The sequence below is a fragment of the Halichoeres trimaculatus genome, unplaced genomic scaffold (assembly GCF_033239565.1).
Source record: "Halichoeres trimaculatus isolate MK-OKI-2021-1 unplaced genomic scaffold, fHalTri1.1 fHalTri1_scaffold_21, whole genome shotgun sequence".
Taxonomy (NCBI): Eukaryota; Metazoa; Chordata; class Actinopteri; order Labriformes; family Labridae; genus Halichoeres; species Halichoeres trimaculatus.
The window spans coordinates 20,167,727-20,190,591 of record NW_027437199.1 but is presented as its reverse complement, the minus strand read 5'-3'; the positions used below and the strand labels follow the sequence as shown (position 1 = coordinate 20,190,591).

At 40.7% G+C, this 22,865-nt stretch overlaps 2 protein-coding genes across 4 annotated transcripts in view; one reads left to right on the top strand and one right to left on the bottom strand.

Moving 5' to 3' along the window:
• The window catches only part of gsap (gamma-secretase activating protein), a 56,299-nt gene extending 35,106 nt beyond the window's left edge, over window positions 1–21,193 (top strand). Inside the window, exons 26-32 of the mRNA XM_074698052.1 lie at window positions 5,856–5,926; window positions 6,127–6,227; window positions 8,634–8,753; window positions 11,542–11,603; window positions 14,648–14,752; window positions 17,145–17,241; window positions 17,419–21,193. Coding sequence (XP_074554153.1) covers window positions 5,856–5,926; window positions 6,127–6,227; window positions 8,634–8,753; window positions 11,542–11,603; window positions 14,648–14,752; window positions 17,145–17,241; window positions 17,419–17,519 — 657 coding nt within the window. The 3' untranslated portion in view covers window positions 17,520–21,193. The remainder of the gene's footprint in view (window positions 1–5,855; window positions 5,927–6,126; window positions 6,228–8,633; window positions 8,754–11,541; window positions 11,604–14,647; window positions 14,753–17,144; window positions 17,242–17,418) is intronic.
• Window positions 21,194–21,381: 188 nt separating this feature from the next.
• The window catches only part of ccdc146 (coiled-coil domain containing 146), a 92,679-nt gene continuing 91,195 nt past the window's right edge, over window positions 21,382–22,865 (bottom strand). For all 3 annotated transcript variants that reach the window (XM_074698049.1, XM_074698051.1, XM_074698050.1), the window contains exon 24: window positions 21,382–21,672. The gene's annotated coding sequence lies outside the window, so the exon portion shown is untranslated. The remainder of the gene's footprint in view (window positions 21,673–22,865) is intronic.

Below are 22,865 nucleotides of genomic sequence, written 5' to 3'. Positions count from 1 at the left end.
TGATTGGCATGTAGCTCTTTGATACAAAGTGAAATCAAGCTTTGTTTCAGAGAAAGCTGTGTGCTGCCAGGAGAAATACAGCCGCTGTCGCGCAGTAAGTGACGATTCTTTCGACCAATCAATGATCTGCAGTGATGTCGCTCCACCTTCCAAGAGCGGATTGGTTCAGTCTGGCACCCATACGAAAGGGTCCCAAAAAGTGGGACAGCTCATCTTTTATTAGGTTATTTGGAGATCTCTTCCGGGATAAGTCAGTGGAAACGCCACAAGATGTGCGCCGTACCGAGACAAACCGAACCAGTCCTCTTGGTGGAAAGGCAGCTTTATTTGGGGACCTGTCCTGGTTTAAGTCAAAGGAAACACCAAGAAATGAGTGTCATACCAAGACAAACCAAACTGAACCGCTTGGTGGAAACGGGGCTATAGTGTCTAATTTGACCCCCATGTGGACAAAGAAGTGCATTACATCTCTTTGTAGATTTTTTTCCTTTACATATTGTAAGTGTATTCTGCCCAAAAACATCTTATCCAGTCTTGTTTTGAGGGTCAGTTTCATCACTCAGGGTGAATGTTTTTTCCAAGTCATATAAAAGCACCAGTATTAATTCAGTCTGTTTTATAAACAGTTATTAACTCAACAGGGGTGCTTTAACTGCAACATTTTTTTTAGTCTTGTCTTATTCATACCTTAGTTTTTACATGTTTTTATCCCTTTAGTATTTTTAGCTACCCCCAGTGTTTCCTCTGGGGAGCCCTCTCCACTGGCAGTGGTGGTCAGCTGTGGTTGCAGGAGCCTGTCATACTGGTCCCTGGTGACGGGTGGTGTCCACTACACCCCTTCCCTAGGGCCTGTGCTCGGGCTCCTGTGGCTGTGGCAGACTCTCTGCTCCTGGTTGATTGTTTTTAACTGCACTGTAAAGCACTTTGCGGTACATCTTTTGTATGTATGAAAAGCGCTTTATAAATAAAGTTTTAATTGATTGATTGAAGTTTAATGTTAATCATTTTTTTAAACTATCATATTTTTTTTGTCATAGTTTACAGTGTCCAATCTGTAAAGTGTTGTAGCTAAAGCTCTTAGATCAACTTCCTCATAGAAGACTCAACTCTTAAACCCACACCTCCATCTTTTGTAACCGCCCACAGAGCAGCAGGTGGGACCAGCATAACCAAGTGGAAAAGACGTAACCACAGTGCGTCTAAGAATCCTATAGAGGTTCTCTGCTCCTGTAAAGTCAGTCTTTAGTATTCCTGAGAGGTAAATCCCTTCACAGCTAGGCGCCGCTGAAAGCAGACATACAGCATATATCAACAGAACAGTATTAAATCAGGCCAAGGGTAAGGCTGGAATTGAATAGAAAGCAGGATGCACCACGTTTTGGGACTTTATGGAATTGCAAATGACAGATGGAAAAAAAAAAAGGCACAGAGAAATCCTCCCTGAATGGGTCGATGGCTCAGCTCGGGGATGACAGGCTCATGAGTCTTAACCTGCATCTTCAGAATCAAAATGAAAGAAATGGAAATAGGCGTGGCTGTAATCATTTTTTCATCGGTCGGGGATTGACAAACGAGGTGATCGTTGAATTCATTCGGCTGAGTGAAAGTGGAAAAGTTTCTCTTATTAAAACACACTCAGGAGAAGAATGGCCTCCTGGGATTTTTTTTTTTTTTTACCCCAAGAGCGTCGACTGACTCGGCGCTGGGGCTGACTCATGCTTTAAAAACGAAGGCTGGTTCTGTTTCAAGGAGCGCTGACTTCTCCTCTACAAATAAAAGAACATCTCTCCTTCTTGTCGGTGCTTATTGAGACTAATGGGCACATTGACACAAGGGAGAGGTTTGGGGTAAAATAGATTAGGGCTTTTAAGAGCCAGGGAGCTTGTGTTATGATACATTACAGCTCCACAGCACATTATTGTCACCGTTATTTATCGCCTCCCTGATGTTGCACACAACCCAGTATTATCCTCTTTTCCTTAAACCAAACCAAAGTCAGAGCATAAAAAAACAAGCTGAAAGTAAATCACTGAAGCTGATTCTATGATTTCAAACATGTTCTTCATTATGTATTAAAGCTATTCTGCACACAAGGACGTTAAACTTTTTCAGCAGAGTAAATCCGCTCTCTTTGTCGTACCGAAGCTCATTAAGACAAATCGCTGATCCTAGATTTTATTCAAATGGAAAGTCACACAGGGAATACAACGCCTGACTCAGTGGCTTTGAATCACTTTGTGCCTTTTGTTTGACTTTCAATTTGGCACAAAAACATCTTGACTTCATCGCTTTAACCTTTTCCACACATCTTCAGGGGCCTAGATTACATCAGAAGTATGAAACTAAATCAGAGAAAGGAAACAAATAAGGTTCTAAGGTTCAAATCTGAAACTGAGGAGATCAGACTCAATTTTAAGCATTTAGTTCATATTTTTATAGACTAAAGGAAGATTTTATGACTCTGTGGAGGATGCTGTTCTTCATCTGTGTGGACTTAGCTGTTAAAATGAATCTCCAAATGCTGAAATCTCCATGACTGATTCAGTGGAACAAATAAAAAACCTCAGGGAGCTGGAAAGGTGAATGTACGTAGGCATTTCTTTGAAATTAAAAAGTTACGCAGACTTCACTGTCCGGTGGTAGGAAACAGGAGATGACACCAATCATGAGAACAAACAGCATAGACATGGGATTTCATAAAGCAGGGATCCTCAAACGTGAGGTCAGTACACCTAAGTTTTATTCAGGTAAGCTAACTCCACAAATCTTAAAGCTTCAGAGTCTGTTAACTCTGACTTTCTGTTCCAGGCTCCGTGCACACCAAGGTCTAAAAATATGAAGCTTATATAGAAGTGTCACAAAACTGCAGTTCCCTTAGTGTCCACTTGAGGCTGGCTGCAGAAACACCAAAAACCACATAAACACCCATTCAAAAAGCAGATCTTCACAGAAAAACGAACCTACAGCCTGGGAATAAAACTGTTTTCTCTGAATAACACATTTCTCGGTCGCCATACTCTGCCCCTTGAGCTTACAAGTTTTACCCATATAAGGGCATGTCTGCAGGGCTTGACATTAACACCCATTATAACTGCTGTTGTGCCATGAAGTGACTGTTGGCCAGAAACTGATTAATCGGCTGCAGGAGCGTGCACAGGCTGCCAAATATTGATTATTTTGCTTGCCAAAAAGTGATCCAGACCCCTGTTTTGCCACTGATACTTACTGTACTTTAAAGTGGTCCCATTTTGTTTGAGGGAGCAATATTAAATAGATTATAGACAAACTGGTGCTTTCCGCCCACTCTGGTGCATTTTAATGTGAAAAAATGCCAAATATTCACCATATTTGCTTGCCTAATGTGTCACATGGTTATTTTTCTGTTAACATGGACATACTTGCACGTCTGTTTGCGTGTTACATCAGCTTCTTGCTGAGGGGAAGAGCCTCATACCAGAGAAATTGAGTGACAACTGTTTAACTGTTTGACTAGTCAATGAGTTTCTGGCAAACAATCGCTTTATGGCACAACACCGGCTTGGACAGCTTGACAGCTCCTGGTGTTTATTTTATTATGTAAACTTTATTATATTATTTATTTATTATTTAAACAAATAAAAGTTCCTAGTGTGTTCTTTGCTCTCCGCTGTCGACAGTTTGGGGGATATGAGTCACAACTAGCACCAAAACTCCTGAAACTTTTTAAAGTGAGGACGTGTATCTGATGGAGCTCATTTAAGCTCACACTACAGCGGTCTTGGCAGCAAAACTCACAATAGAGCAGGGGACGAGGGTGGGGGGGCGGAATGAGTAAGAGGAGCACATGTAGAGAAATGAAACTGAAACTTAATTAACTCTGGTCACAGATATGATGTTCTGTAGGAAAAATATTAAAACCTAATATTAACAAATACTTACTTTTCAAAGCTGTAAATAGTTCTCTCTGGAAATACTGTATAAAAAACCGAATCATTCTGATTAATGCAATGTATAGTCCGATGCAACTTACATATGTTTCTTCCTCTTCAAAATGCATTGTTTTGACTAATACAACTTATAGTCCAAAAATACGGTACTACCTTAATTACTGAAAATTACAGTTGTAAATACATAGACAGTGTCTCTTGCTAGTTTTTTTTTTTATTAGGTTTTTATCTTTTCAATTAATCTTCTATACCACTCCACAACTTTTATTATATGAAATAATAAACTCCTCCTTTTATTGCTTTATCTAAATAGTCTGCATATTTTTTATATGAAAGGAGCACAACCTCACACACCATTTTTAGGGCTGTATCCTTAATAATAACCTGTGTTGTTAAACATTAGTGTAGTCTTAATTTGAGTGAACACAGGGGTCATTTACATTTAAAAAGGTTTTTAATCCAGCTGAAGTAAACTATAGCATGTCATTGTCAGCTTGAATCATATTAAACAGTAATATACAACAACAAAATTGTGGCTAGTGAAAATGCTGAGTGGCTAGTAAAAGTTTGCCTCTTTATGTCATCCTGACTCAGGTATAAGCTTCAAAACTCTGTTTCAGAAACAAGCAGGTGATGTCACAGACGTCCATTTATAATATGGTCTACGGTATATAAAAGGTTTTTAAAGAATAGAAATGTGATAATAATGTGTGAGCTGCTTTAACTGCACAGCTTCATTATTTTTGCTTATTTGATGTAACATTACAGAGTAATTCACTCCTTCATGTTACTTCTGCTGATGCATAAGTTAATGAAATCAGAGTCAACTTGAAGCTAAAGCTCTAAACCAGTGAGTAGGCTTCATGACACAAACAACTCTGGCTTTGGGCTCAAGAATACCCGCCTCATTAATGACTACTTTAACAACAGAAAAACAAAACCAGGGCTTTAAAAATGACGAAAAGGACCCAAGAAAGTAAAAGTTATCACGTAAACAAAATAAAGTCTAATCAGAAAATTTGAAGTCAAAGCAGATAAATGACTACATCAGTAAAAATAAATTTCAAGGGAATTCAAACAACTGAAAACAGATAAAAACCCAAAGAGAGGTCACTGCAACTAAAGAAATAAATGAGAACATCAAAATCTAAGGAAGCTAATGAAACAGAATAATTAAAATTTATATGATCACTGTGCTTATTTAAAATAATAAAAATTCAAATTGAAAATTAAAAAAAAAAAACTTTTTATTTATGGGACTGATCAACTGTGATAATTTATTTTGCAAGTGGAAAAAATTAGAAGAAAAAAAATCCCATTATTTTTGTAAAAATCCGTTTCATAAGTGAAGCTAATTAAATTTCCCACCCTGAGGTCACCGGAGGACGTTCAGAGGGGGAAAGTGGAGGGTTTCCTACTGCTGTGCAGGATGTGAGCAAGGCTGATTCTTCCTGTTATTCTGCAGGAGATGATAGACTCATGTATGTGTGAGAGTGTGTGTGTGTTAGTGTGTGTGTGTGAGGGAGTTTTCCAACGAGCACTTCTGAATGAGTGAAGAGCGTTTGAATTGATCCAGGATGCTGACAGAAGCGTGGTGAAATGATGAGGTGGAGTGCGAGCGTGTGCCTCCTAAATATGTTCACGTCCTGTTCCACTTTGTTTTCTCCTTCACTGGAAATGAAAACGGGAAGTAGAGAGACAGAAATGTGAAGAGAATGCACATTTCCGAGAAATCAGAGCGTCACCACATTGGAAGGAAACAACCCGAGTGCACGTTTTCAAGGATTTCACACCAGTTGCTTGTGTTGTGCAAAGTTTCCGGCTGCATGTGGAGGAGAAATGTTTCAATGAATCTAATCATGCATGTCTTTCCCTGAGCTCTAACATGTGCATGTGTATGTGTGTGTCTCTTTGTGTGTGTGTGTTTAGCTGGAGCTCATCAGACACATGCTGGAGTCCGTCTGGCTGAAGTGTAAACTGAACCCGTGTGTCTTACGATGGTGAGCCCCCTCCTTCCTTCAAAGTCTTTATTCTCACTGTTGTGTTGTATGACAAAATGTGTGTGTTCATCATCACGCATGTGTGCTCCCACCCCCACCACCTCCTGCCGTGTGTGTCCACATGTGTAAATTCGTAGAACACCTTTTTTCACGTGTGTGTGCTCACGTTATGCAACATTCCTTCTCCAAAACTGCTCCAGCTCCAGCACGCAGCAGGGCAGTCCAGGCGAGTGGTCTGTGTTCCACTTCATGTCTCGGATCCTGGAAGCCACGAGGGGTCTCTGCCTGCCCCTCCCACCTGGTACCATCCACACACACACTCACACACACACACACACACTTGTCCATCCACTTGGAGTTGTTATAATCCAGCCTGTCTCCTTCTCAGCCAGAATAACAATGTGCATCTCCTCTGAGAAACAACATTCAGCAGTAATATAACCAAAAATATTTCTGACATTAGCATAGTGCAGACACCAGTAAAGAGGAGTGTGAATACATTTTCAGAAATTTGAATTTCTTAAATTTGTGGCACAATCCTCCTGTTACACAATCTCATGATGTTAGTGTGAGGAAGTTAGTGTATGAGAACGCTTCGTTGGAAATGAGAATAACCAGACCAAGGTTGTTCATTCTCTCCTTCTTACATGGGTGTGTTATTTGTTAAGGGACTCTTTAAAGTGTCTTTGAATGTAAAAAGCATGGATGGGTCACTATCCCTTCTATGTATTTGAATTTAATACGATTTAAGTAACATTTTTTTTCCAATGATATTCCAAATGTCTGACCCAACCTATCAAAGGTAGAGTCTGCAGGAATTTTAGTTACCTGTTAATAAACACAACTTTCGAATTGGGCTCCTCCTCCTGGGATCAGTGCCAGCAGCAGCCCACACCCACAGCCTCTGACCATCACTAAATGAACACACTCACTAGCCCGACAACCACCTGTAGCATTGTTACATGGGAAAGACTCAAGAGCAGTGCACCTGACTTGGCATGTTAGCACAAGCTAACACCGGTATTGGACACATACCTGGTTAGCAGAAAGCTAACTTGCTCGCTCTTTGTCCCATGCTACTCACCAAGTCCTTGAAAGCGAGTGAAAGTTGACCTAAGCTTCACCTTCATTTGGGAAAAAGCTCTTACTTTGGTTGTGTTTTCTTCCTCTGTGCTACGTCCTCTATCGTAGCCACTTGGGATAACTTCTTCCAATCGCAATCATAAACATGCAAAGTCGCTTGCACATTTAACAGGTTGTGATTGGCTGACGTAACCATGCTTACTCGCAGCTCACAGATGTTCTGTTAAAACCACAACATCAACATACAGACAGAGGAGGGGGTTGAGGCAGACACAGACACTGACACACATGAATAGATGCCCATAGGAGACGACTGAGCAAGATTATTCCTGTATAAGTTGCCATCTATTTTTTTTGAAAAATCCTGCAGACCCTTCCTTTTAACTCAAACTAGCACGCAGGTTTTAAATCAGACTTTGTTGTCATTAGTTTGTGCATACAACAGTGCTGCAAGCAGAAAAAGAGAGAGTCTCTCTGGGGCTCAATAAAAGTGACAGGGAAAGGAGAATAATTTAAAACACACCTCTGCAAGCAGTCACTGTCAATTCTGTCAACACTTTGGATAATATGTCCAAAGCAGCAGCCTGGGATTAAACTGCGTGCTTAAGTGACTATAGAAGAGATAAATAATTCAATGCTTACTCTCTGGTTTTGATGTTGTACTGGTAATACATTTACCTACTTCACTTCCTAAAATCGGTTTGGTCATTTGTAGTTTGCTAGCATGCTACCTTATAAACTGAGACAGGGAAAGTGAAAAAGAATCAGGTCTTAAAATCCACCAGCAACCTCCAGCCATGAGTACAACAGAGGTTTAGGGCCATGTTAAAGACAAAAAACAGTAACTTTACGAGATTACTAAATTTACAAGATTACTCTCATTAATGTATGGGTATGAATTTATTTCAGACTATATCCAGGCTTTCAAAAGATCTAAAAAATGTATCATATTTTTTCAGTTATGCAGTTTACAAACGTTTCATTCGTGCAAGAGCTGGCTCTACATAGGGGGCAATGCAAGTTGCTAATACAAAAGTGCTAAAAACTGCAGTTCCTTGAGTGTCCACTAGGGGCTGGCCCCAGAAGTAGTGGAAATTACCTGTACACAGTCAAAATAGATGATCTTTTGAGCAAACACTGGTCCACTTCTCTAAAAACACTCACTGAATTTTGGGCCCTTGGACTAAGGGTAGTATATGACCTGAAACAGCAGACCATAGTTTTCAGAACTCTGCTTTAGAAACAGATGGGTGATGTCACAGAGGCTCCATGTGATAAACAGAATAAGGTCAGTATGTTAACATGCTAACCTGCTGATATTAAATGTGATTAAAATCTGCATCTTTAGCGTAAACATGTTAGCATGCTAACCTGCTTAGCTCAGAAAATGGAAGTAATTAACATTAGCAATTTCATTAGCAAAGTTTAGACATTAAATGTATTGAATATTTACATTGTTCATGTTTGTGTGTTGGCTCTGACCCCTAAGATATATACATATTTTAACCATATTAGCACATAGATATTAGCTTTTGGCTCTGCTAGTAGCTGTTTTTAGTCTTGTTTTCCTGTCTTAACCTTGTTGTTGGAGCATCTAAAGTCTCTCTTCTGTCCCTGTCTTCAGGCTATCACACCCTGTTGTCAGTGTTTGCTGTGCGTGTTCTTCCTCAACACACCTTCCTGCAGTACATCGACCACGGTGTCCTGCAGCTCACTGAAACCTTTGTGTCTCGGATCATGACAGGTATACTTCTTTGATGTCTGAGCGTTAGAGTTTCACTTTGAAAAAAAAAGAAAAACAGAAAGAAATCATGTCAGTGTGGAGCCCCTGTTGTTTTGGTTGTTGATTTTTTAACCACAGTCAGTGTCCGTAAGCTGGCACACCACTTTTCATGTTTGTGTTTTGAATTCAAAGCTAATTGCTGATGCAGGCTAACATGCTTATCTGGAATGGGATAAGAAGTGAATATTATACCATGTAAAAGAACAGCCCACACTGCTGGATTACCTTTGAGCAAATAGCTGCCTTCTCTTTTACTCCTGTCCTAATTGGCACTTGGACACAGGTAAGCTCAGAGAGCAGCACATGGAGCAAACAGAAGAGAAAAAAACACTGACACACACAACACCACAGCTAGTAACAAATAATAGATACTGGAGTTCAAACAACCTTCCCCGAAACCCCTTAATTATGTTTTTGTATGTCTTGGTGTGTACTTCATTCCACGGAGGAACAGCCTTCAAAGGACAAACAAAGATTTGGCAGCGACATCAAGAACCAAAAATATCTTGCCTTCTGAGCTACTTTTGATCTTGTTGTAGGTTTCATGGTTCCTTCCCATGAAGAGAACAAAGCTCCCCAACCATAAAAAGATTATTGAAAAAGGACAGAGTCCAAATAGTTTCAGACTTCAAAGTCAGAGACAGGGATGGCTCAGGACTTTGATATCTCCTCAGGGATTAATAAAATAAACACTGATTTAAAATTCAGTTTAAACCCAGGTAGCTGGCTGGGTAGGTGTGAACTCTGTGTCTGTTCATACGCTTATTCTTTTTAAAATTTCCAAACCTGAAGAGTCACATGGAAGTTACAAGATCAGAAAAAAATTCCATGGGGTAGTTATACACAATTCTGACTTTTTTTGAGAGAGACCTTCACATGCAATGCATTTTGGGATGTTGCAATGTTGTAATACAGCTACCCCTAGGGAAAAACCCAGAAGAGATAAAATTTACAAATTGGTGTGTATTGTATCTATATACATTCAGGATTCATCTTCTGCAGTTTTGGTTTCAAATTAATGGAGGTTGGTCGTGAAACTTATGAAATTGATGCCTTGAAAATCTGTGACACAGCTCTGCCAATTGGTGGGATGGTGGTAACTGTTTGTTGCTAATGCACAACTAAGTTTTGCAGTGGTACTTCTGAGAAAAAACGGCTCATAAAATGTGGATGTGGAGTGATTAGGAATTAGCAATTAGCTGTTGCAAATCTGCAACATCTGGTTAAAATAATGAACCCAGTGCAGAGGGAAAAAAAGGTGCAGTCCCCTGAGTTTCCACTAGAGGCTGACTCCAAAAGCAAGGGAATTTCATATTAAACACATTTACAAAAAAAAAAAAAAAAAACTTGATGGGTTCTTGTTGATTGTTGATAAGCGTATATAAATATAGAGGGATTATTTGTTTATCAACACTGGTGGATGTGCACGCAACTTGGGTGCTGAAGCACTGCAGAGTATAATGGTTTATCAATCGATGTGGAGGAGTTAACCACCAAAAAACACATTTTTTAACTTGATGTCATCACTTTGACGGACGGCAAAATGCTCCCAGGTTCGTGAAATAGCAGTGAGTGGACAGAAGAGATCAGCAAGTGGACAGATATTAGGTGGACAGACATTTTTAGCAGAGAAATCTGGCGTGTACCCAGAGAGGAAACACAACTGTCACTCGATGCTCATGACTGAATTATCTGTGGACACTTATCAGACTGTGACAGACCAGGATGTAAATATAGTTTCATAATATTCCCTAATTTTACTTTGGTCATAAAATCTGTTTCTGTTAATCATAATTTATAGGTTCACTCATTATTTTCTGCCCATATTGAGCCCATGTTTGGTCAGAACCTCAGCCCAAAACCAACTATTTTATTAAATAAGCAAAGTCAAATCTGTATTTTGAATATCAGTAGTTATTATTGCTTGTTTGCAGTCAAACCTGGTTATCTGAGGTTGGATAAAGAATACACATTTATTTACACATACGCAGACATTGCTGGTGTTTCAGTGTAAAGTGTGACCCTGTTAACTGGTGACTCTCAGCTGTTAATCACTGCTACCATCGGCTGAAAGTCACCAGTTAGCATGGTCGCTATTAACGCCGAAACACCGGTTGCGCTGTAACGGTCGAAACTTGACAGAATTTGCCTTTATTGTGTAGTATTGTTATTGACAGCTGTCCACAGAAAAAAACGTACATTTTGATGCTTCTAACAGGTTGAATTTAGTGTTTAAAAAATGCTAACTCATCTGACTGAATAGAGCTAAATACTGCTTCTACGGTCGAGATGCGTGCGCATCTTTATGATGACGTCGACTGATAATCCCTCAATAGGAAAGAATAATTTCACCACTTTAAAAAGTAAAAGGTAATGCTGCTGCTGCTGCTGCTGCTACAAAACCAAATTCATTGCCTGTGCTTCAAAGTTTTAAAAAAGTCCTCGTGGGCTTATTATTTCCCTCCTAGCAGCAATATAAACTGAGGCAGGATGGAGGCATACAGTGTTTTGGATAAACTACAAATCCCAGAATGCTCTTTGTACTCAAGGAGCTGCTGAAACAGGCTGATGGGTCTTTATTCATTTGAATATTTTTTGTTTCCGCAGTTTTGAAAGAAAAAATAATTAACGACTCTTTAATCCTCTGTTTCCTTTCAAAGTTGCAAAATTCGACTTGCCGTGTGAGAATTCTCTGTAGGAGAGTAATTAGCATCGTTTCTCTTCTTCTTTTCCTTCTGTGTGTGTTTAGATTTGGACAACAGCGAAGCCAACGAGAGACTGAAGTTCAGCATCCTTAAAAGGCTCCCTGAGGTACGTCTGTGTGTAATGAGCGTGTGTGGTGAAATGTTTAATGTGGGGCCAGGAGACTTTGAGCATCGTTTGTCTAACATGCTCAGATTAGAGGAGCGTTTTCGGCCTCTTCTGTCACAGCAGAAACAAATAGTTGGCAGATCACCAGCCGTGAACACAGAGTGTGTGACTGAGCTGGGGTGAACGTCTCAGCCTGGATGTAAAAGCAAACATGAGGTTATTATTGTCCCATCTATTAGTCAGGCTGGTTTGATCTTTTTTCATGTCGTACTAACTTCCCATTCTGGTCCAATTAAGAGTTTGAAGTTATTTTAGGTCTTATCTCCCTCAAGCCCCCCTCAAGCCAATCACAAAGCACTTGTGTAACCGGATGGTGTGTGTGAGTGTGTGTGTTAGGGATGGGGTAATGTACTGTAGGTGGTTTCTGCTGAGTCTAAGCCTGTTGTATGTGTGTCCCCATCTCTTTTGTAACTTCCACGTGTTCCTGTGTGGCTACCATATTGTTTCTGTGTGTGCAAGTGTGTGTATGTGTGTGTGCGCACTTCATCCGCATTGTGATCAGAGGAATGTTGAGTGTTTAGTCTCTGTGCTCCGTTTCCTGCACATCAGACTTTTGTTCAGTGAGTTTGGCAGGCGGGAGAGATTTAACAGGTACAAAACACACACACACATACACACACAAGCACACACACACAAACAGACACAGAAACACACTCCCGCTGAGCCGGAACAGGAGATGCTGGCCCCCTGTAGGAAAATCATACCTTGGCTCAACCCAGCATCCCGATAATTCTCATTATGTAAGATGAGGACGCAGGATGCTTCAGACTTTAGAGGCTATAATCGGCCAATCAGAGTCGAGCGTTTGCCTAAGCCTTCAAATAAATGTGTTTAATCACCTCCTCACTTCTTGCAGCATCAAACAGAGTTTTTTTTTTTTTTCCAGTTTGTGCTTTCGTAAAAAATAGTAGCATTAGTTTACAAATGGCTAAAATGTAAATCAGTCTTACATCTTTTTTTTTATGTGGCGCAAAACCTCAACAGAAGTTTTCTCAAATGCTTTCCAACAACATTTAACAGGTTTGGAGCTTCAAATGTTCTATTATTAACAAAGACCTGACTTCAAGACTAGATTAGATCTAAGTCATCATTATTTATAAAGCACCTTTTAACGTTCAAACAGGCACCCCAAAGTGCTTTACAGAAAAACAGAGGCAACAGATAAATATGTATGAGGAATATCTCGATCTAATTAATACCATAAAATCAGAAAAAATAAAAGAAAAAAAATACAATGAGCTAAATTTAATAAAATAATGAAAAATTGTTTAAATAAAATGAAAACTATTTAAAATGATTTATAACAAAAAATGAATTGAAATAGTTAAAATTAAAAAAATTCAAATGAACTAAACTAAAAAATAATCAAAATAAATTTACTCAATTAGATTAAATAAAAACAACAAAAATAAAGTAAAAAAATGAGAATAAAAAAATAAAAATGATTTTGAATAAATTGAAATAACATAAATTAGAATAAAAGATAAAATAAATAGAATAAAAAATAAAATGAAATTAAAATAAAAAATAAAATGACAAGAAAATATTAAATTAAATTAAGTTCTTATTGAATTAATTTAAATGACAAGTAAAAAATGGTCTTTGACAAAGTAGTGATAATGTTTAGTGTTACTAACACAAACTTTAGGGCAAATGAGAAATTATTCCAATTTGATTGAAAAAGTTTGGTTTTAGTTTGCTCCCAAAAACAAGATCAGGAGTATGATCTCATATGAGCCCAGCATGAGTAGAGGCCTTTTCAGCATACATGAAGTTGCAGAGGTGAGAACAAACTTTCTTTAACAGACAGCAACCTCGAGTAGAACCAGACTAATGTTTATGAGTCCTGTTAGGGCTGTGATGTTTAGTTCTCACTGTGTTGGACTGAATAAATCAACTTAAAAAAGAAATATTCTTTTTAATTTTGGGATCCAAAAAGTCAAGTGACAACATCAGGTTTGAGAAAATGAGGTCAATAAGGAGTGTAAAAAGCTGCAGTTCTTTGAGTGTCCAAAGTTTGGGAAATTCACAGCAAACATATTGGTGGGTCATGGATTTCAAAGCTCTGAACATCTGTTACTTCATTATAATGTGATGTTTAATATCACTATTATTCCTGTCAATCGATGGCTGTACTGTGACCTAAAGATGTTTTTGGATCCCTTTAGTATTACCGGGGATTTACCACCGAAGGAGACTATCAAATTGTGTTTTAGCTTGAGATGTCTACCCTTTATCAAAGGTGCTTACATTTGTACAATTGGGTCATGGCTCATTTGGCTTCAGCTGGGAAGGGTTGTATCTGTTTGCCAGGAGGCTGAAAGCTTGCCTCAGCTCCACTTCTAAGTCAGTGTATGGTTTAAGTCCTGGGTGAGGGGAAACACAGAGTGCAGTGTGAGCCAGAGATCACCCTCTCACTCTTTCTCCAAAGGACAACCCAACTCTGGAGTCCAAAATATCGAATTATTTTTACTTGAAGATTATGTAACAAAGACTTCAAGGATGCAAATATCTAAAGAACTAACAAAACATCTCTATAATCTCAAAAACTATTTGACCTCAGTATTATTTTTAACTTTCAAAAGGTATTAAGTTCTGTGACTACAGCAACATGCAAAAATCCCCAATGATAGGATGTGAAGTGAATAATCAGTGGAAGAACTCAGCAGATGTGTTTTTCTCTGCTTCCCTCCTCTCACCTCTGAAAACACCAACCCTTCAAGAGATTCAGCAGCTCTTCTTGACAGCACGTTTGAAGCCAGGCAAAAAGCCGCCCTGAGGAAAAGCTGCTTTCCTTCTCATTGTCAGTCACACCTGTAGCCTACATACTACAGAGGAGTGCGTTTCGTGAGCAGCCAGGTCCTCTGGGAGGGTTTTTCAGTCCCGTTTGGGGAAATAGAAAGGGACAGATGTTCACGTGCTTTGGGGATGATGATGTCCTCCATGCGTAAAATGTAAACCCTGATGTGTTTGTGTTTGTGCAGCCCATGGAGCAAAGGATCTACCACATGTGGGACCATCCTGTCAGTTCAGCCTCCATCTCCAGAGATTATGTCAGGACTTTGCTGGAGAAGCAAAACAAGAACAAGGTGAGACAGAACAGTGGGTCACAAATCCTGGGGATGGATCGCAGTGTAAACATGCAAACAGCCTGGCTCTACTTTTCAGAAAGTGTGGGCTTTTTTCTTTGTCTTTATTCTGTCCCTCTGGTGCCCCCGTAGTAGCTTAACATGATTTACAATCAAAAAATCTGGAGTTTTCTTTCTCTGGTGTTTCAGAAAACCCATATTTCAGCCTCCATCTGAAGGGCTCTGTTTTAGCTGCTGTCTCTTTAAGGCTCCCTGCTTCACAAACCACCTTCCCTCTGATTGGCCAGCCCTCTAGAGGCCTGCAGGGGGTGGAGCTATGGACAGTCCTTGGTGTTTGAGGCCCACATTTCCAATGTGTCTTAAACCAATTAGGAGATCCTCATGTGATGACCTCATCATTACAGCAAATCTCGTAAAGATCCCTTGCTATACTTTTAGACTGTAGCGTTTTTAGCAGTTTACAGACAGATTGATCAAAACACAAACTATGGAGACCAAAAATCCAAGGTGTCACTAAATAACCTCAAAGACAGGGAGAGTTGAATCACCTCACATAGCTTTTTTATCTGCTTCAGAAATCAGACTGAGCTACATTAGCGCAAGATTGGGGAATTGGAGTGCATGTAAACAACTAAGTTGAACTGAAATCAGACTAAGCATAGCCTGATTGACACACCTAGATGATGTGATTGCCATTGGACAATGGTTGGGTTCAGTAGGAATCGGCAGGTCTCCAGCGTTCAGCTGGAAAAGGAAGTGGATGACCATGATAAATAGAGTCACTGCGCTCACACAGTCAATGGCTCAAACACAATGAACACCATGGCACATACTTATTCTCTTTTCTTCATGTGTATGCAGACAAGAGTAGATCTTCTATCATGGCTTTACAATCGAGCTATGACCTCTGAACACTGGTTCTTGTGGTCCTCCTTGGGACTCACACACCCCTACACAATGGGCGAAACCCACTGACTGAAGCTCTCAGTACCTCTGATGGTGAGATAATGAGCCTGCTTAGTGCGCAGGAGCCCAAGGTTATATATAGACTGCTCACACCTGGTCCTAATTAGGGACAATTAGACACACACACACACACACACACCTGGCTGTGCGCTGAGCTGAATCCATCTGTAAACTGAGGCAGGTGGGAGTGCCCTTCATGAAATGTAAGATTGTTTAGGGTTGCAAAGTTTGAGGCCTTGTCCAAACATAGCCGGATATTTTCAGAAATGAATACCTTCCCAATTCACTTCTGAAAATACTGTCCACACACACCGGGAAAGTTCAACCAATAAGTTCGGCTCGAAGCATGCCAAACTCATATTTGTCAGTGTTTTTCAGATGCAAAACCTGTGCCAGCCAATCAGGATCAACCCTAGGCACTCAGCTGGAAACCAATAACTCTGTTTCCCAGAGTATACATATAATTATTAAACTGGAGTTTCCAAATATCTTCCGAAAATCTTTCCTTGTTCTAGTGACGTAAAACTGCGGTTTCATGTGGATGACTAGCCCAAATGTAAAAAAAATATATGCAGTTTCCCAGATACCCTATGTGTGGACATGTCCTTAGTTAAGCCTTGTTTCCACCGAGTGGTTCAGTTCAGTTTGTTTCGCCACAGCACGCATATTATGGCTTTTTCACTGACTAATCCCGGGACAAATCCCCAAGTAACCAAAACGAGCTGTCCCACTTTTTGGGACCCTTCTGTAGGGGGTACTAGACAAAACCGATCTGACCTCAGAAGGTGGAGCTACAACACTGCAGACTGTTGATTGGTCGAAAGAATCACCACTTACCGTGCGATGGAGGCTGTATTCCTTCTTCGTTGGATTTATTAGAGGGGTACACTGTGTGGCGCTGCTATGGCGTCACACTGTTTTTTAACTGATGCACCTGTCGGCTTACAGCTTACACGCCACCTACCATGGAAGGGTACGGTTGGCTGTGGAAACGCAAACGGGACTAGGCTTAACCGAGCCAACCTGTACCAAACAGTACTGATCCAAACTGGACTGCTTGATGGAAACGGAGCCATAGATGTGGACGTTTGGCTGGTTTAATGTCTCACCTAAGAATGCACCATCAGAGAAAATCTACGTTATGATGATAAATATGAGGATGCAAAAAGGACTCCCTGCTGCAATATCACCCAAAAATGTCCTTCTCCATCCTAAACTCATCATGAAATGTCTCAAAACAACTCTGCATCAAGACTGGCACAGAAATAAAAACACATGGCTGCCCTAGAAAGTTCATAAAAAAGAGGAACCAAGTGGAGTTGAGTTGACTGGTTTCTGGATTTGCAGCAGATTTGTCTTAACTGTAAAAAAAAATAAAAACCCTGCAGAATCCACAGTTATGTTTTTGTTTTTCCTTCCTCTACAGGGATTTTCATCCACCGGCAGAGACAAGCCAGGCTTCAGACCCGAGTTTCTGCCTCTTACCTACCTCGCAAAGATCCTCTCTGATATAGAAAAACAAGGTAGAGTGGGAGTGTGAGTGTGTATGTGTGTGTGTATGGTTTAGATACAGAGGCCTTAGGAGGATTTATACAGAATGTGTGAGCGTTCTGAGTTTGGTTTGGAGAAAGGATGAGAAAATGTGTTGATTTCCTCCTGAAATGTCATCTCCTTCCCTCGCCTTCTTTCCCGCGTCCTAGCTGTGAACCCTTTCGAGGAGCAGGAAAACGTGGACGCCAGGTTCGTGGAGGAGACGGCGCTGAAGCAAACACTCATACTGCTTGGCTACGAGGAAAAATGAAGGATGCCGGAGGGGGGAGCAGAAGGGTGAAGCAGGGCAGCAGCAGAGGTGGTGGTGGTGGTGGATGGATGGATGGATTGAGGGGGAAACAGATGAGGGGGAAAATGTGTTTCAGAGTACAGTCATCATCGACCGACGGGGCCTCGAGGACAAGCAACGGATGGGTGGATGATGGAGGGCGAGGAGTAAGAGATGTGTGGAGAGATTGAGAGGCAGAGTGCTTATAAACAAGCTCTCACTGAGCGATGACAAATGAGGGTGGAGCTCAGGATGGATGGAGACGCCCCTGAAAGAAAAAGATGAAAGTTTTCGACATTTATTTTAATCACGGTGGATTTTTTGGGTACCAGAACTTTATCTTAGGTGGAAACAGAACCAAAACTCCAATTTAATTAAATGTACAGGAACACACTCAATCTAAAATCTGTGACTGCCGGCAGCTTCTCCTCCAAACTCATAACTCTGCTGCTGCTACAATTCCCTCCTCTTCCTCTGCAACTTTCCTCCCATACAATTTATGAACACGAAAGTCAAAAACTGCAAACAGAGTGTATAAATCACACACACTTGTTTATCCTCCTGATGTGGCTGCACCCCATCAATTTGATTACAAGCTGACAAAAGCTTCACACACACACGCGCGGCATCTTGATTTGGACACACACTGGCTGCTGTGCATTAAATCGGATTTCAACACTGACTTACACTGAATGGCTTCAGCTCTATAACTCAGCTGCGTCTTAAGGATGCAGAATTACAACCTCAGAGACAAATATAATGAGATAATGCAAGAAGGTGCGAGGACTCGAAAGTCTTTATTGGACAGACGTTGTTCCGTGTCACATCCAAGAGCTGGATTTATGGTTAGCCTTTGAGACCAAGTCCAGGTTACAGAAAATTTAACACCAGGAACATCCAAAGCATTCAGGAAACTCAGAGTTTTCAAAACTTAGCATACAAACTTTTACCAGCTGAAGGAGTCCAAAACTCACTAACTTATTGTCTACAGTTACACCATTTCCACTGACTCTCATTTTACAAATGCAAAGTTTATGACAGGGACAGTGAATTAAGCTTCACACAAAAAGTTGGCTATTGCTATCCAGTGGTTTTACTTTAGGGCCTGCTTCCTCTTGATGCAGTATCATTTTTCTCAATGGAACCCTTTCAGTTAAGTGTTGTCATGCTTAAGCTAAAAATGCACAGCTGTTTTTGTAACAGTGATGCACTAAAGCCATCGACCAATCAACATCACGAAGGGGTGGGAGTTCTGATGTCCTAGTGGAGGTCTGTGCAGAGGAGTAACTACCCAAACAAAATATTCAGTCAGTTGTTTCTCATTTTTGTTGTAAGTTACCAATGAGCATAAAGGCTTTTGTACATCAACGGCGATGCGAATGAACGGCATGTGCAAAAATTTAGAGGCGTCATATTCAATACCTGCATCTATTCTCCTGTAAACGATGTCTTTGTAATGGTTGTCTTTGTAGTTTTCATGTCTTTTGTCGTAAAGAGCCAGGAGCTGGGACACGAGCACAATCAATGTGAAATGTTTTGGTATGTGATGTGTCAACAACATGCGTTTTGATTGGTTGGCTGTGTAATGGTTGCAAGCTATATTTTGGAAAAATCGACCCCGTGCGAACAAACGAAAGCTGCAAATTCGCTCTACAAAGGAACCGTCCTTTCGTGAAAGCTTGTATTGAAAAACACAAGGTTTGAAAAAAATAAATAATGTGCAAAATATTAGTGAGAAAAATACGCATCTTGTGGGCAAAGGGCTCAAAAACAACAGAGCATCCAACAATAGTCGTAAGGGAACGTTCACAACTTTCGAACCAAATACTCTAAATGCATCTGTGGTCTGTGTCCACTTCCCCACCTATTCAGATCTGATCAGTTACAAGTCAGTGGGTTGGCCCGTCCAGTTGCGTTCTGGCTTTGCCTCAGCTCAAGTAGGCCACCAGAGCCTTACCAGATCAGATACACAAGCTTCCTAAATTTGCCGCAGCAGTAATGCGTCAGTTTACACAAAGCAGACTGAGTGGGAGAGAAAGTCAGGCACTTGGGACTACATTAAAACACCCAGAGTAAAATAAAATGAACCAGTTTGATAGCAGATCATATTTAGGGTGACCGCAGGAGCTCCTTGGTCTAGTGATTTTTGGTGTCTGGATGTCCTCCCACTGGCTGGACTAAACATGCAACTGGTGTGAGTTGATGGAGGACAGAGCACGCACCCAACACACACCTCAGCAACTCGTGCCAATCCCTCAGCAACTGGTGGCAATATCTCAACTCGTGCCATTCCCTCAGTGGCAATCTCTTGACCTAAGCAACTCATGGCAGTTGCTCAGCAATTCTTGCCTGTTGCTTGGTGACTTGTGGTCATCACTTAGCAACTCGTGCCGATTGCTCAGCAACTTGGGTGCATTAACATGGTAATAAGGGATTGGTGCAAGTCCCTGGGCCATTGCCATGCAAAGCAATCGGCACAAGTCGCTATCTGATCAATGGCATACAATAGGCTGCTTTTTTATTTCACTGTCACTTTCAAACAGTGCATTTGTATATGCATGAAGCTGACACACATCTTTTCTTAAATGTGTCGAAGCATCAAAAATATGCTTTGATTGGTCCCCTGGGCTGCATCATGTTTCCTACAGTTAAAGCATCACCACACGTCAGCCTCTGACATCTCTTTTCTATGCTTTCTTGTAATTAGCAACTTCACTCAGCTACAGTGTGACATATTAGGGCGGCTGTGGCTCAGCAGTAGAGTCACTGGCTATGTTTACATGCGTGAGCAAACAGGATTATTCTTTTTTACATGGTACACCAATCCAAACAGCAAGGACAACATCCTGACGGAAAACGTCATGACACAATGTGTGTCTCTCACTATCCATAGCAACAACAACATCAGCAGCACAGCAGACTTCCTGTACTCCAAAGATCCAAGATTCCTTGTGAACAGAACATGCGCAGAGCACAAATGTTCTTTTAGATGAGGATATCCCAATAAGCATATACGTGACTAAATATCCAGGTTAGCAAAGGAGAAACCCATGGGTGGATTTTCAGGATTTCAAAAGGGTTATTGGTTTTTACATGGCTGTGCTCAACCGGGTTATTGCTAGTATTCCGAATATGAAAGAGTCAATGACAGCGGGTAAACACAGCCATTGTCTCCCATTCAGTGGTTGGGGATTCCATTCCAGTGTCACCTAAAAATAATGGTCCCCAGTGGACTCATTTGCAGTGTAGAGTGCTTTGAGTGGTCAGAAAGACTAGAAAGATGCTGAAAAGTACAAGTCGAGGAACTATAAACAGGCAACTTTAAGATCATTGAGTATAAACCTGGCTTAAGTTTAGAAAACTTTTATGACTTGCAGCAGTTTGTGCTGGCTCTGAGTAATCTGAGGATGAGATTTTGGGTGTTTCCACAGAGTTTGCTGTCAGTGGACACAGGCCCTTATCCTTCGTGAACCTCCCATACCTTCGGAAAAAAACATGTTAGTCAACAGACAAGAGGAAAACAGCAGATTAACAACATGAAAGGAACTTTATTTATGTCAATCATACACTTAAAAAGTAAAATACAATGAGAAAAGAAAAAAAAGTTGTACGAACAAAATGAAACGTCTGGTTGAAATAATGTGTCCATGTGCCTTTAGTTATGACTGAGCTTTTACTGTAAGTGAAAGTCATTCTTCAGTTGTGCTGATGATGAATGTGTTTAAATGTCTGAATGTTGGCACCATGTGAGACTGTTCTGGAGTATTTCTGTCTCATGTTCAAACTATTACCAAACACTCCTCGGCTAAAAAAAGAAGGGATTTCATAATCAGCTCTGTTTACACTACCACAGTTTTGTACGATTTATTGTAAATAAAGAGATTTTTGCTACAAGTGTTCTCTTCTACTGTCGTACTTCAGCAGAACACGTTCCAAGGAGAAGCTTTGTAGCAGCCAGCTTACTTTCTTCCATTATATTTTATTCAAAAGCTGAAAAAGTGAGAGCTAGTTTCCACCGTGGAGAAATGAGCTTGAGTTGCAGAGAAAGAGTCAGGAGCTCATCAGAGGAGGAGGAAGTGTTCGCTCACATTCCTGACAGCACCTGAGTGTTTTGGACGGACCCAGCGGAGTTCCTCTGAAATCAGGAAATCATCCCAGCATCAGTCATCGAGCACGCTGAGCCACATTTAGCAAAAAGCACATCATGCTTGTTTTAGAAAAGCGGCGTGCGTGCCAAATTACGCAACCTTTTCATTTCCCAGCCTGGATGCTGTCCACCTCACTACAGATGTCTGATATCATTTCTCTTCTAGGGAGTCTTGCAAAACGTGAAGAAATTGCTCACTTGATTGCCTTTTTGACACTGTGTTACGTAGCCGGTGTTATGTAGGCGGATAACTCCCACGCACATTGGGAGGGAGAGTTTATCTAACATGGCTGATCATCACTGGACAAACACGTCACTGAAGGCGGGGCGCTGTCTAAGAAACATCCACCTTCTGCCTTCTCTGAACTTTAGAAAAGATGATTCACAATTCACAACGTTGCCAAACAATTTCCTAATATTTATTCCTCACTGTAAACTACTGGAGTCACCTGCTCTCTAAATATTTTACCTCAAAGTCACAGTCATTTACTTTTGCTAAATCATTTTACAACCAAATCATTGCTGTAAAAATACTTTTGGTTGATGTTCACAACATTTTATCCCCAGTTTAATCTAGCTTGTGGCTCCCTGATTATTTGGAAAATAGAAATTTACCTTTCATCTAATTAGGCCCACCTGTTTAGCTGCTCGTTAATACAAATATCTAATCAGCCAATCACATGGCAGCAAGTCAGTACATTTAGACATTTAGGCCTTGTCCACACTTAGCCAGATAATTTCAAAAATGAATACCCCCCCTCCCCCATTTGTTTTGAAAATACTTTCATCCACATGCACTGGAAACAGTATGTCTACCTGACATACTGTTTCCCACAATGCACGGCGCCAACGCTGTTTGTCTAAGGCCTGAACCACACGTGTATGGATATTTTTTTTGATCGGATATCTTTGTCGTCGTTAAAAAAAAATCTCAGTCCACACCACATAAATATCTCTGTCCATACAAAGAGGCCAAACTGAAAACGATCGCCTCTGAAGCCTGCAATGCCATGCCTGGCCAATAAGTGGCAGGTTAGCAAAATGTGAAAACCATAGAAGAAGAACGTTATGAGCATGCGCAGTCAAGAACAGGACCGTTGCTACAGTGACTTGTTGCTTGGGGCTTGAAGTCATCGTGTCAACACCAGCTCCGTTTAACACCGCTACACGGATCCACTCAA